At 35.9% G+C, this 15,274-nt stretch overlaps 1 protein-coding gene and 1 pseudogene across 3 annotated transcripts in view; one reads left to right on the plus strand and one right to left on the minus strand.

Moving 5' to 3' along the window:
- The window catches only part of BRINP3 (BMP/retinoic acid inducible neural specific 3), a 338,844-nt gene that overhangs the window by 48,887 nt on the left and 274,683 nt on the right, over positions 1 to 15,274 (minus strand). For all 3 annotated transcript variants that reach the window (XM_031438370.2, XM_031438371.2, XM_031438369.2), the window contains exon 7: positions 14,692 to 14,914. In XM_031438370.2, coding sequence (XP_031294230.2) covers positions 14,692 to 14,914 — 223 coding nt within the window. The remainder of the gene's footprint in view (positions 1 to 14,691; positions 14,915 to 15,274) is intronic.
- LOC105097298 (U3 small nucleolar RNA-associated protein 18 homolog) lies at positions 8,046 to 9,658 on the plus strand (annotated as a pseudogene).

The raw sequence follows: 15,274 nt of genomic DNA on the forward strand, positions 1-15,274 counted from the left end.
AGGAATATATTTTATTAGGAAAAGAACATGAAAACGAATATACGTATGTATATGCATGACTGGGACATTGTGCTGTACACCAGAAATTGACACATTGTAACTGACTGTGCTTCAATTTTAAAAAAATGACCTTGCTATACTAAAGAGATCTGAGATAAAAGGAAAGACTGGACATATGTCTGAATAACTATTACCAACAAAGGTTTCCTCAAAGTCCGGAAGTAATTTTATTTTACCTTTTGGAGCTTTAGAATTTTGGCTTGAGAGATCTAAGGTTTCTGAGCAAAGAATAGAGGGAGAAAGGCTAGATATCCATTCTTTTGTTTAAATTAAAGATGATTTGCAAAAAAATTGTTTAATAAAAAGCTGAAAACATTTTCAAACCTGAAAATCTCACGGAATTATACATCAGCAAGGAGTGGGAGAGGATGAACGACTGTGTCTTTGTAAAGGTCGTTGGCTTCTGAAGCTCGGCAAGACTCCACGTCAAGACTGCATCAAGCATCCTGGGTTGCTGTTGCTCTAGACCCTATGTCCACTCAGTTCAATTTAATTAAGTGATGATAACAGGTAATAAAACAGAGGAAGCCAGATGAAGAAAATGTGATGCTCCCCAACATCGAAAAAAGGGAAATTGGCTCAGCAATGGACCACTCAGAAGTCATATTTCAGCTGCCGTCTGAGGGATGGATTCCCAAATCACCAAAATATACAAGGAACTCTTACATTTCAATAGCAAAAAAAAATTAAATAACTCAATTGTAAAATGGGGAAAGAACCTGAAAAGACATTTAACCAAAGAAAATATTCAAATGGTTAACAGGTACGTGAAAAGGTACTCAACATCACTAATCATCTGAGAAATACGTATCAAAACCATCATCACTTGTCAGGGTATCTATTACTGAAAAGACCAGAGACAATAAATATTGGCAAGGATGTGGAAGAAAGGGAACCCCTGCACGCTGCTGGTGGGAATGTAAACTGGTACAGCCACTATGGAAAACAGTATGGAGATTCCTCAAGAAATTAAAAACAGAACTAACATATGATCCAACAAATCTACTTCTTGGCATTTTTCCAAAAGAAAGAAAATTATCCCAAAGGGATTGCTGTACTTCAATATTTATTGCAGCATTATTCACAATAGCCAAATTATGGAAAGAACTTAAGTCTCTGTTGACAACTGAACATGTAAACAAAATTTCACATATATATGTAATGGAATATTATTCAGCCTAAAAAAAGGAAATCCTGTCATTTGCAATATGGGTAAACCTGGAGGGTTATTTACAGTGAAATAAGCTGGACAGAGTAAGAGAAATACTGTAAGGTATCAATTTGCCTGTTTATTTCTTCTCTCGCCTCATTAAAACATTAACTCCAAGGTTCCAGGGAATCAATCAATCAATCAATCAATCAATTTTATTTTGGAGGCCTATGCACCTTCCGTGCCTATAAATGACATTACATACTTATTTGTTGAATGAAAAAAATGAATGGTTATAAGGTCTAAGTAACATTAATTTTTAATTTTTTCTTCTTTCATAGTTAAGCTTTTTAAAAATAATATATTTTACTTTAAGTCCAGAATTTATGTTCCAATAGATATTGTTATGAAGTATTCATTTTCTTAACGCTTTCTCTAGAATTTAGAATCTAGAATTCCCCTTTGGATTTTCTTTCATCCAACAATTATCTAGGGGTGGATTGCTTAATTTCCAGTTAGGTAAGAATTTCGTTAAAAAAAAAAAACCTGCACTTCAAAAATTTCACTTAAAAATATTTAACCCTACTAGATTACTATTTTTAAATGGCCTAATAAATCTCTACTTTCAAAATGTTTTCAGATCAGGATATTAATGTGACCTTATAATAAATGTGTTTGTATGCGCTTTCCTAAACACGTGCCCTGGATTGCTACAGTTATAAGCCAAATTGTTACGTATACTTGAGTGTATTTCTAGACTTTATAGTATTTTCTACACTAATTGACTACTGTAGAGTCACAACCGCCATCACCACCATCAGTACCATTATCATAAAGAGATTTTTTGAGTGATTTTAATAAATGCTGGGAATTTACATATAAAAGCCAGTTTAATTCTCATAATACTTCTCTAAAGTAGGTACTATTATTACTCACACATACAGTTCAGAAACTGGGAAAAAGAAAGTGAAAGTTATTTGTAGTGGTTATTCATGGTAGTCAGGACACTTTCAAAACACCACCCCATTCCTTCAGAATAGATTTTAATACCCAGTGATGCCTGTCTACTAGCATTAACACCCTTTAAAATATTACTTATCACTCTTGCTTACTTGTTTTTTCCAGATAAATTTTGAGTCATGATGCATTAAATTGCATAATATTAATTTGAGGGGAAAATATTACCTTTATAAATAGTTTATTTTTTCCATTCAGAAACATGACTAAGCACTTCATTTATTCACAGTGTCCCTTAATATCCTATATAGTTTTGTTTTAGCTCATTTCCTTGGTTGTATTATACATTTTGACATTCTGGTGAATGTAGTCTTCTTTTCTATTACATTTTCTTACTGGCTTTGCTCATTTATTAAAAGGCTACTGATTTTTATTTAATCGTTTTGCAACTAGCAACTTCACTCATTTTCTTAGGGATATTGTGTAGGTTTGGTTTTGTTTTCTACTCCAGTTGATTCCCTGGAGCCTTTCCAGATACATAATAACGCCTTCTACAACTAATAATCATGCCCTTTAAAAAAATGTTAATATCTTTATTTTTACTAATTCCATATTCAAGTTTTATTTTACTAGCAGAACTTCCTAAACAATAGTAGCATTATTTACTAAAAGCAATAGTGAATATTCTTTTCTTGATCTTAAAAGTAATAAGGAAAATTTTCTTAATTTTAGGAAAAAGCTTATATACCTTCTTAAATTAATTACTCTATTAACCTCTTGATTTAATAAGTAATAGGTTCAGATGAAACAATTGGAGATGATAATATCTGAAGTGCTGCATAATGTAATGGCTTTATTTTTCTCTTATACAGGAAATCACTCGACTAGGCCTAGCGTTCTTAAGACACCGTTTTTCCTCTCAAAACACTGTTGTATTGATCTACCTTGCTTCAGTATTTCAGGGCTGTACGTTCCATTTTTCTTTCATGTTCACTTGGTTACATTTCCAGTGAAGAAAAATAAAAACTCTTTTGCTGTCACAGGCTAGGAAAAAAACAAAACAAAAAACGAGCTAGGAGCCGGCTTCCCTCTCGCGGTGACAGCCCGGCGTGCTGCCTTGGCTTCCCACGGATAAACTTCATGGAGTCCTGACAAGGGGCTCTGCTCCCCTGGTTCGCTCTAGCGGAAGAACGACGGGAATTCAAGAAGACAAACGGTGATCCAGGAAGAGCCTCGAGCTGTGGCTGCCTTCGGTTACCTCCATCCAGAGACAAAGGCGGCTTATCTCCGAGGGACAAATGCTGTGTTTGCCCTTCTTGCAGACATCCGTGAGAGGAAGATGCCACCGTGCACGCTTTTGTCCTTCCTTTTACGTCCATGCACTCAAACAGTTGGTTTTTAAAATGTGCCAAATCTTGATGAACTGGGAAAAACTGAAACGGACTAGCTAAAAATGATTGATGTTAACTCTGAAACTACTACACGGCACCGTCCTTCTTTATCAGTTTTGCTTAGCGCTCTGTCCTTTTTTCATGGGGATCCAAGTCTGATAAGAAACATAGTGCCTCTCCCCGCCACCCCTTTCTCCTTCACAGGCAATTTTCTCCTTATGGAAATTCCATGCTCTTCACGTACCTTTCTTCTTCTCCCCCCATAAATTACATCTCCCCTTCTTTATTTATTTACAGTTATGGATTAGTTTCTTAAGGTTTTCTTCTAATAAACCAATTCGGTTTTCTCTAACAGTCCACTGCCTTTCTCTTAGTTTGAAATTTAATTGCATTTTGTAATCCTCCAAAACCTTTCTTATTTTCCGAGTATTCCAATTCATGACTTCATGCTTTTGCATAGATTCAATATCCTCTCAAATTCCTTAGCAACGAGGGATGAGCAGGAGCTGGAAACCCCATTTTAACAAACATGGTAAACCTGGGAAGCACCAGGGTGTAGGGATTAAGAACCCAAACTGTAGACAGATACTGCCTGAGTTTGGAACGTAGCTCTGCCATCACTAGTTGAGTAATCTTGTGAATTACACTAGTTGAGTCATCTGGGGCAAACTGTTTAGATTATCTAAACTTCAGTTTCCTCAATTGTAATTTTAGGGTAATAACACTACCTATACTGTGTAACATTGTATTAAACGAGCAAAAACAGGTAAAGCACTTAGAAGAGTTCCACTCATAATTTGTGCTTAATGCAAGTTAGCAAATTATGACAGTTCTCTTCAGCAAGTCAACCCCCAGATCATCACCCTCTGTCATGCTGTTTCTGTGGCTCTGCATTAAAGGCTAATGGTAGGTTCCACTGAGCATCTCCTCTGCTTGCTACCTATGTCACTATTTCACTTGATGTGGTAAATTGTAAACTGGTGAGCTTTACCTTCACTCCAGTTTCTTTCCTACAGTGTATCTTTCAAAAATCTCTCCACATTCCTTCCTATTGAATGGATGATTCCATAACTTTAGTTAGTGATATTTTGTTCACTTCACCAGGAATTTTGATGACATTATGAAACAAAAAGTCATGTATTTAGATCACAATCATGTTGTTTCCTCTTTATGTCTTCAATATATAGTACAGGATGTGGTTTGTGTGTGTATGTGTATGTAGGGTAATATGAAAACACATATATGAACACACATATATATCCCTTAAAACTGGTAGGCGTTCATTATATCCTTACTATTTTGTTTTTGGATTTGTTTATATAAAGCTAACTTTTCTGCTTGTACGAACTAATTTCACTTCAGCTCAATAAAAGATACTACTGCAGACTTGATCTTTTGTGTTTCCTTTTAGAACCCTACATGAAGTCTTCCTGCTGGGTTTAATAGAACAACCACAACAAACTGACCTTCATTTTCTCCTGTGTTCTTTTGACACATCAGTGTTCTTTTGTGTTGCTCTATTTGCTGCTGTCTGAAGTGCATCTGGATTCTGAGATAGGGGATTTTGATTTTAACTGGCATTGATTTTTGAAATTAATTCACACACTTTATAACTTGTAGTGGCTGCCTCAAATGAAGAGCTTCAAAGGCTTTTTGTTTGTTAGTTCGTTTTCTTTCCCAGTGTAAGGGATTTAAGTTGGGGTATATCTTTCCTAATATTAATTTTTCCATTCTTGATTCATAAAGCCATTTGCTTTTAGAAAATAGATTATTTTAATGCTCGAAGAACTCTGAGTTTTGGTCACATACCATTTTAATTACTTGCTAAATATGTGCATCCCTTTGTGTGTTACATAAACACAGATACATACATATACATCTAAGAAATACATGTAATGAAATAATGATGAAAGGAAGTAAGGAAAGCTATTTTTTTTGTCCTCAGTTTGAAGATTATAAAATACACTAAGTTTAAAGATTACTCACCACCTCTACAAGGTGTTACCAAACTAATGGGAAGGAGTTTAGGACAAATACTCTTATCTATACATTTATGAGTGACAGTTTTGATATAACCTATCTTATCTACACACACTGAAGCTTCTATATTTATACTCTACATGTATAAAACCTGACTTTCATATAATATGAGAAAATGCTTTGAGTGTCATTCCTTTTTTATGCATATACTATCATCTTTTTTACTGAACAAGACATTTGAAATTCTATTCTGCTTTCAGTTAGTCAGAGCACACCAACATCATGATGTTTACTTCTGACTTTAACATTTTAATGGGGGAGGATTCAGGAGGAAAGTTTCATGGATAACATAATAATTCTGATTTATAAGATGGGCTTCTCATTTGAGATAACAGAATCATCACAGCATCCCAATAGTGGGTGATGTTCAGATTCTTACCTATTTTGGCGAGTGAACATATATATATCACTTACATAAATAAAAATGTTTAGTAGTGATTCAAATGTGACTCATTCTCAACCTTGATTTAAATATATGTAAAAATTGAAAGTGCATCTATTGTAAGAATTTTATGTTCAATAATATTATAAGATTTGGGGAGAAACACTAGTGTCTTGAAATCTGTACTGATTCTCACTTTGTGGCCCATATGTGGTTAATAATTGATGGTTAATATGATGTCAACAAATAATCAGTTTATTTCTTTGTAACATTTTTTTCTCTGAGATGTAACTTCATGTATATCATACACTAACCATCATAGTAAGGGTTGATTTTAATGTAACCCTCCATCTCATGCAAAATATTAGGATGAAAATCGCAGAGGTTCAAGATGATAAAAAACAAATGTGACAAAATGTATTTTAGGAAACAAATCAGCATTTAATTTGTAGTACCATATCAGGTTATTCCTTTGTAGAGATGAGGTAGTGAAGTCTTTCTGAGAACATAATTAAAATAATTATTTGCCAACAACTGGTCCCCAGCACTCAGAAACCATCTAAGAAACTGAGAAAACAAAGATCTTCTAAAATCATTTTCAGCTCAAGGTGACTGTCAAATATTTCATGGTGATTGGGGTGAGTGCATTATAACTGCAGACAATTCTAGAAACTGTAAATATTGGATTAAAAATGGTGGTAAGGTGTTTTCCGAGTGTATACTTTGAGAAGTTAACAGGCATTTTAGGGAGTAAAAATGTTTGTTTGTTCTGGAAAATCTCTTTTTAAACAAATATATTTTTTCTATTTGTAGCACATTATAGAATATTTGGCATGCAAATTTACACTGTAGATGTCCAAGCAAAGTTTATAGTAATTATAGTCTTCAAATTTACTTGACATAGATCTTTAAAAAAAAAGTATGTGTGTACTTATTTTAGAAAACAAATATTAATATCTCACAAGATGCAAGTTATTTAGTGGAACACAATGTAGGATTATCATCCACTTCTTAGGAAGAGAAAATGAGGACTGAGAACAGAGACTCCCAGCGCCCTCTGTGGCACAAACTTATGGACAATGTCAAAGAAGGAACTGATTCTCATTGTTTAAACAAACTAATACTTCAAATAGTGCTGGGAAAAGGGGTCTTAATCTTGCACGTTATAAACTCTATTTCCAAGAGTCTATGAAGAAGACTTGCTTTCTTTCAAGAAAGTTAACTTATGTGTTAAGGTAGTTCCCTGGAGCTGTCTATATTGTTACTGTTTCCAAATCTGACTATTTAAGCCAGTGACTCCAACAGGAAATGTATCTGGGAGTGACATGCAATCTTTCTAGGAAGACTGCTTTAATGCCATGAAGATGTAGTAGCAGGTATGGAAATGATATTTGCGCAGTTAACATACCAAAAAAAAAAAAAAAAAAGAAAGTAATAAATCTCTCTAATTTGAATCTATGTTAGGATATATTTTATACTCAAGACTGTTCCCCTTAGTTCTTGGCTTCCTTTTCCTCAAGTCAGAGAATAAACAAACTTACAGGAAGGATAAAGCAATACTGTAAGATTTTTACTGAAAACATGTAATGAACTGATAACCTCTCATTCTGTACTATTTTCAGACACATGCAAATAAACACATATACATAAGTCCACATAATTTCCAAAAGGAGCAGGGCCTTTTGACTCTGTTAACATTATTGAAAGGAGAGCCTCTACAGTTTGAATTTGGACCACTTTCCTGTATACATTGTGGGCTGCAGACAGCACACTCTAGACAAAATTTCAAGGTGACAAGCTCTTTGATTGCTCCATATGAGCTTCTATCCATGACAAAGAGCAACACAATGATCCCACATATTTTTATTTTATTTTAGTATTTTTGCTCTGCTTAAAATGCCTTAAAATGAAGACTTCTATGGCATGTAATTTACTTAAAAATCACAAACAGCTTGTTACACCTAAGTATGAACTTGCTTTAAAAGAATTATTCTCAAATGAGGTTCCACGTGAGCGCCTGTGCCCCTTCTCAAACACAACGATGCCACCGGCAAGGACGGGCCGAATGAGACCGGCCCGGAGAGCCGGAGGGGGGCCGGGCGGGCCGCCGGGAAAGTCTGCGCTTTCTTCCCAGCGGACAGCGATGGCAGGCGCGGCGGCGGAGGAGAGCCGGCTCCTCCCCAGCAGCGGAGCCGCCTGACGCTGCAGGAGGACCAGCCGGCCGCGGGGCGGTGCCGGGAGGAGCCGGCCTTCAGCGACGCCGAGGAAGACGAGGGCGCGCTGCTGCGGCGTCTGCGGGGCCCACGGGGTCAAGTACAGAAGGCTTAGGTGGCTCAAGTGGAGAATGAAGCAAAAGATAATTTTCCACCTCTAAAGAAGCCGGCTTGGCTGGATGGAGAAGATGAAGAGGAGGAGATGGTTGACATGATGAACAATCGTTTTCAGAAAGATGGGATGAAAAATGCTGCTGAAAGTAAACTTTCAGAAGACGAGCTACAAAAGAGACTGAAAGAAGAATTCCAGCATGCCATGGGGGGAGTACCTGCCTGGGCAGAGACCAACAGACGGAAAACATCTCCAGATGATGAAAGTGAAGAGGATGAAAATGACTTGTTGCAAAGGACTGGGAATTTCCTGTCCACATCAGTCACTCTTCCTAAAGGAATCTTGAAGATGAAGAACTGCCAACACGCTAATGCTGAACGTCCCACCACTGTTCGGATCTCGTCTGTGCCGTTCCATCCCCGTGCACAGGTTGTGATGGTCACTGGACTGGATAACGCTGTATCGCTCTTCCAGGTTGATGGAAAAACAAATCCTAAAATTCAGAGCACCTATTTGGAAAAGTTTCCAATCTTTAAGGCTTGTTTCAGTGCTAATGGAGAAGACGTTTTAGCCACGAGCACTCACAGCGAAGTTTTTTTATGTCTATGATATGCTGGCTGAGAAGCTAATTCCTGTGCATCAAGTAAGAGGTTTGAAGGAGAAGATAGTGCGGAGCTTCGAAGTCTCCCCAGATGCGTCTTCTTGCTTATTAATGGTGTTGCTGGGTATTTTCACTTGTTGTCAATGAAGACTAAAGAACTATTTGGTAGCATGAAAACTAATGGAAGGATTGCAGCATCCACATTCTCTTCAGACAGTAAGAAAGTCTATGTCTCTTCAGGGGATGGGGAAGTCTATGTTTGGGATGTGAACTCTACGAAGTGCCTTAACAGATTTGTTGATGACAGTTTATATGGATTAAGCGTTGCCACATCTAGGAATGGACAGTATGTGGCTTGTGGTTCCAATTGTGGAGTGGTAAACATACACAGTGAAGATTCTTGTCTCTAAGAAACAAACCCAAAGCCGAAAAAAGCTACAATGAACTTGGTTACAGGTGTTACTTCTCTGACCTTCAATCCTACTACAGAAATCTTGGCAATTGCTTCAGAAAAAATGAAAGAACAGTCAGATTGGTCCACCTTCCTTCCTGTACAGTATTTTCAAGCTTCCCAGTTGTTAAAAAGAAGAATATTTCTCTTGTTCTATACCATGGATTTTTCTCCCAGAAGTGGATATTTTGCCTTGGGGAATGAAAAGGGCAAATCCCTGATGTATAAGTTGCATCATTACTCAGACTTTTAAAGAGATTATTTGAAATCGACTTGAGCCGCAAGAGAAGCCCGTCCTCATAAATCTCAGATACTCTCCTGAATGCGTGATAACATATGCATGATGATGTGTTGAGCCAGCTATGCATATTTAAGTTAAGAGAAGTGTTTTAATAAACCCATAGCAACTTCTGTTTAAAAAAAAAAGAATTATTTTCAGCTAATATCCATTAAGATCTAATAAACTGAAAAATCACAAAATGAGTTCTGAGCTGAAAGTCAAAGTAAGAGCATTATAGTTAGAAGATAAGGTCATCTCAGAGCCATGGGAGCGGAAACACAGGTCACCCCAAGACCCAGGTGAAAGGAAGGAGCATGAAAGAAAGGACAAGTTTGCCTATTTGGAAATTTGTCTGGAAGTGGCCCAGTACCAAGAAGGGTGTGGCACACCCACTAATTTTTTTTTTTTTTCTTTTTCTTCTCTCCTTGAAAATTCATCTTGCTGGCTCCCTTGAGTCAGAATCCAATCAAATAAGAATTATTCTCTACAAGCAATTATGTGTTCCTTATGGCACTTATGCCATTATCTTTACGGCAAATTTCATTTTGACTATGAAACACATGAAAACACATTTTGCAGAAAATTCACTAACATAATTAGAATGAGCATGTGCATCAAAATAGTGTTTTTTCTGTTTTGTAAATGTTAAATAATAACTATTTAAGCACGTTTCCTGTGCTGGGTACTTTATAATTGCTCTCTCTTGTTTGGTTTTTTTTTTTTTTTCTCTCTCACATTTCTCAATAACCCATCGAAGATATCTAAATATTAAACCCTTTAAATTTACTGACTCATTATTACTTAGCATAAGCCTGTGAGTCATCACAGAGCAGTTGAAACACAAAAAATAATTTAAAAATTCTGTAATACAGAAATGTAAGGAAAATTAATATCCTGCCTTCCCCCCGCAAGTTTCATATAAAATTGCTCTCAGCAAATTCCCTTGTATTAATATATAAATGCCATTTTTAATTAAATCACAAATTCGGCAATATTAAAGGATTTGGAGGCCACAGAGTAAGGTCTTTTTATTAGCTGGGATGCAAGTTTGGCTGCAGCAACATAAGCCAAATAATATTGGCTTAGAAAAACTGCAATTTCATCTTCTCTCAAATAAGAATACAGATATAAACCATCGAGGAGTGATATGCTAATTTCAAAGAGATGAGGCTTTACTAATCTAACATGGTTTTTCATGTCATAATTTTTATTTCTAGCCATCACATTTGCATTTTAGCCAGGGAGAAGATGAGAAAGTAGATGGTGTGCATTCTTTTTTCTTTAAGGGTGCAATTGAGAAGTTTCAGGCATTCCTTCCACTTACATTCATTTGATATTCATCCTAGGTTCATGGGAGGTGGGGAGGCGTGATGCAGCATGTGCAGGGGCTGCATTAGGAAGGAAAGAGAAGTAAAGGAAGAAGGGATGTAACCTCTAATAAAGCCCCACAGTTTGTCTTCCAGGTCTGCTAGAAGGGGTTGAAATTGACTTACAGGAGCATTCTCAAAGGAGTGGTCCACCAACCCTTTGGTGTGGGTGAGTGGTCAGTGAGGAAGGGAAGCAAGATCCCGTAAGTTCTCACAGGGGTGGCAAAAATTTTCTGTAAGAGCCAGACGGCAAATATTGTAGGATTTCAGGACCACACAGTCTCTCCATGGCGACTGAATGCCATAATGGTATATATAAAAAAAAAAGCATAACTTTTTTATTTACGCACATTGAAATATGAATTCCATACAGTCTTCATCAATCAAAAATATTATTCTACATTTGATTTTTTTCAACACTATAAGGAACAGCCTTTCCTCATGGGCTGATGCAAAAACAGGTAAGGGCTGGATTGGACCATATGCCAGTGTCTAACTCTTGTTACAGAGCATGTATGGGAAGCGCATGACATAGTTCCCAGATAAAGAATAACGTAGCGCTAAACTCATTCTTCTCTGTGACTTTAGAGAAGTGACTTCATCCTATCTCACTTTCCAATATTAATAAACAAGAAATAACTTCATAAAAATATTTTAATCAGTGTTTAGTGGTACAGCCTGCATGTACTGCCTCGGAAGAACCAACTGTGCAGATCTGCTCAACTCCACGTGCAGGGACAACACCTTGGTAGCTTGAAGTTGACCATGGTGGAAATACTTACACTACAAAAGTTGATAAGGTGTGTTCCCCCTCTAGAAAGTTGGTTGTTAAGCCTTTACCAATAGACTTTTTTTTTTTTACATTTTTTTATTGAGTTAAAGTCATTTTACAATGTTGTTACCAATGGACTTTTAAATGGAATATTGCTATGGACCCTTGACTGCTCTGTGAATAAGACATGATTTACATAGTTGAGATACTTTCTAGGAATTATACATGAATACTTTTTAATAATTCCTATAATTATCGTCCTCTTGTAAAATGAATATGTCATGGTTAATAATCTCAAAAATTTTAGACTAGCAACAAAAGTTGACTGCCTCCAAGAAGCCAGATTATCACAGGCTTTAGAATTTACTTCAATAAGAAAAAGGATTTTGATCTCATGTGAATTCATGAGAGGGACAACAGCAGTGCAGACTTGGTGAGATTGATCTGAGGGCCATGCTTTGTAAAAAAGAAGAATTACATTTTACTTTATCAAGAAAAACTTCAGCCCACCCACCATCATACAGGAAGTGTCAAGAAATAATCTTAGTGGAGGTGTACTTTGCAGGTCTTATTTTGTTTGTTTTTCCTTATTTTTCCAGATCTTTGAATATTAGATATTGAAAGTAAGTTCTTGGGGTGGATAAATTCAAGAGAAAAGCTGAAAAACAATCCACAAAGGCAGAGCAAAAACCAGAATCTCTGACAGAAGTGAATCACTGACATTGCTTATCCAGGTTCCTCTTTCAAAAATTTCTGAAAAGGTACACCACACATTTCCAGCCTCCTTCCCACTGTATTCCACTAACAGCCTCTAGTACATATCTTTTTGTTTCCCTAATGTAATTTTATATTATCGTATTAAAGGGGAAAAAATAAAAGCAAAATAGAAACAAAATCTCACATTCCTGGTAAAAGAACTGTGTGATGGGAAGAAAATCCAAATTCAGTAAAATCTTTCATCCAGCAAGAAGTCTGTACTTTTTTGTTGTGTGTGATAAGTAATAGACAACATAGGAATTAAGCTAAATCAAAAAAAAAAAAAAAGAAAGTAAAGAAAAGCCTTTCGCTATCTTTGATGTATTTAATTTAGAAAGTTTTGGAAAACATTTATGTCTATCATTTATTGAATTCTGTTCCAAATAATACATCTTTATGCTATGCTGCCTGTTTATTTATTCTGTACACACCCAACTTGGATTGTTTCCTGCTTTTTTTTTTTAATCTCGCACTCTAATGACACATTTGAATGTTTAAGTTTTATTTATTTTTACTAGAAATTATGTGTCTCTCATGATATATTTTACCCCACTCTTTGGGCATTTATAGTTTCCATTTCTCCTGTCACCCCTTAAACATGTTCTCAGATTCTGTCTACATATTTGCATGGTATTATACTCAGATCTCATGATTTCACATGCACTGATAACTGCCGTCTTACTCGCTCAGATCTCCCCTGAGCTTCAGCCATATATATCCAACTCTAGTCGTACCTGTTTAAAAGAAACCCTCTAGTCAACATGTTTATAAGCAAATGTATCAATTTGCTTCCATCCCATTGTCTTGAATTTCCTATTTCGTTGAGGGTAGAAACACTGACTTCAGTAGTTTATAACTGTATTTAACTCATGCACATGGAGCATAAAGTTCACTATAACTAGGTAACAATGTCTTTCTCCAGCCGTAATTCCCTGTTAGGGAATATTCCCTGGAAGTATGCAGATAGAAACATAAAAAATATCTCATGCATGAAATGAATAAGAAAACTTACAGGATGCGTAAAATAACAAAGCTTAGCAGCAGCGCTTAGAGAGCAATCTAGAACAGTGAATGCCTGTATTAAAAAAGATGAAAGCTATCAAATCAATAACGTACCTTTTCTCTCTACGAAACTAGAAAAAGAAAATTACAGTAAACACAAAGCAAATAGGAAATAGTGATTACAGTGGAAAGAATCAAATAAAACAGGAAAATAACAAAGGAATATCAAGAAAACGAAAAGTTAGTGTTTTGAAAGGAAAAAAAAATTGACAAACTTTTAGCTAGACTGACCAGACAGACAGGCAGACAGACAGACAGATGGGGAGAAGAGATAGACAAGAAAGTGAAAAGACACTCCAGAGACTGGAAAGAGATATTTATATATCACACAACTGATAAGGAAATGGCATCCAAATATATAAATTACTCTTACAACTCAATAATGCAAATAAAAAGCAAATTAAAAATGAGTGAAGAAAATTCAAATAGATATTTCTCCAAAGAAGATACTGAATGGACAATAAGCACACGGAGAGATGTTCAGCATCATTAGTCACTAGCGAAATGTAAACAAAAAAAACACACGAAGATAATTCACATCCACTTGGATGACTATAATCAAGAGGTCAGATAATAACAAGTGTTGGTGAGGATGCGGAGTAACTGGAGTTGTCACTCATGGCTGGTGGAAATATAAAACGCTACAGCCATTTTGGAAACAGTTTGGCAGTTCCTCAAAATACTAGGTATAGGATTATCTTCTGATAGTCAATTCCACTCTTAGGTATATATCCAACAAAGCTGAAAACATATGCCCACGTTTAAAAACCACACATGAATCTTCACAGCAGCAATATTCAGACCAGCCAAAAAGTGGAAACATGAGTATCCATCAAATAACTGATTGATAAGCAAAATGTGATTACTGATACATGCTACAACATGGGTGAGTGTTAACACATGTGTTCCCATTGTACGATTAACTCTGGAAAATAGCAATTAATTATTCTGAGGCTAAAGCCAACATGTTGTTTTCAAATTATTTCTAATAACATAAACAACACTGTGCTATGTATATTACCACACCTATATTCAGAAAAGCAACAGAGCTGTCAAAACTTTGTCCTCAGTTGTCTACATTGCTACAAATGTCTTACCTTTGTCTTGGCAGGCTGATGACGGGCTGTTTATGACACCTCTTGCTAAGGCTAAAGAGCTTGTGCACAATTTTCTGTGCCTTTAGGAAAAGTTGCTTCATGCTGTTCTCCAGTTGCTCATAGCGGCGCTGAAAATTAGAATCCATTGTCCACAAATGCATTATGGTAGATGTGTTGAGGAAATAATTCATGGGTAGCCTTTTCATAAAGAACTTGAATTCATCTGAAAAAAATTGTCAACATTGAACATTTTAATAATAAAACAATTAGTTTCCCTTTATCCCAAAACACATTTAGTACATTAATGTTAAAAAACGAATACAACCTATTACTTTGTGTGTAGCAAGTGAATAGCAAGATGGGATTCTTTTTTATGCTTATGTTTGTTTTCTTTTTTGTCCTCCTTAAAATAGGACATTCATGGAAAAAGATAATTTAAAATAAGTGTGCTAAAGCAAATAGTTTGGGCAAAAAGTTTGAGTTGAACTTAATTTTTCCATCTTCTCCTTTTGATGGTATTTAAATTTGATGGTATTGAAGTTTCTTCTATAGGTAGTGGTCACTAATCTAGCCTTTATTTCTA

The sequence above is a fragment of the Camelus dromedarius genome, chromosome 21, assembly GCF_036321535.1.
Source record: "Camelus dromedarius isolate mCamDro1 chromosome 21, mCamDro1.pat, whole genome shotgun sequence".
In the NCBI taxonomy this organism is placed as follows: domain Eukaryota; kingdom Metazoa; phylum Chordata; class Mammalia; order Artiodactyla; family Camelidae; genus Camelus; species Camelus dromedarius.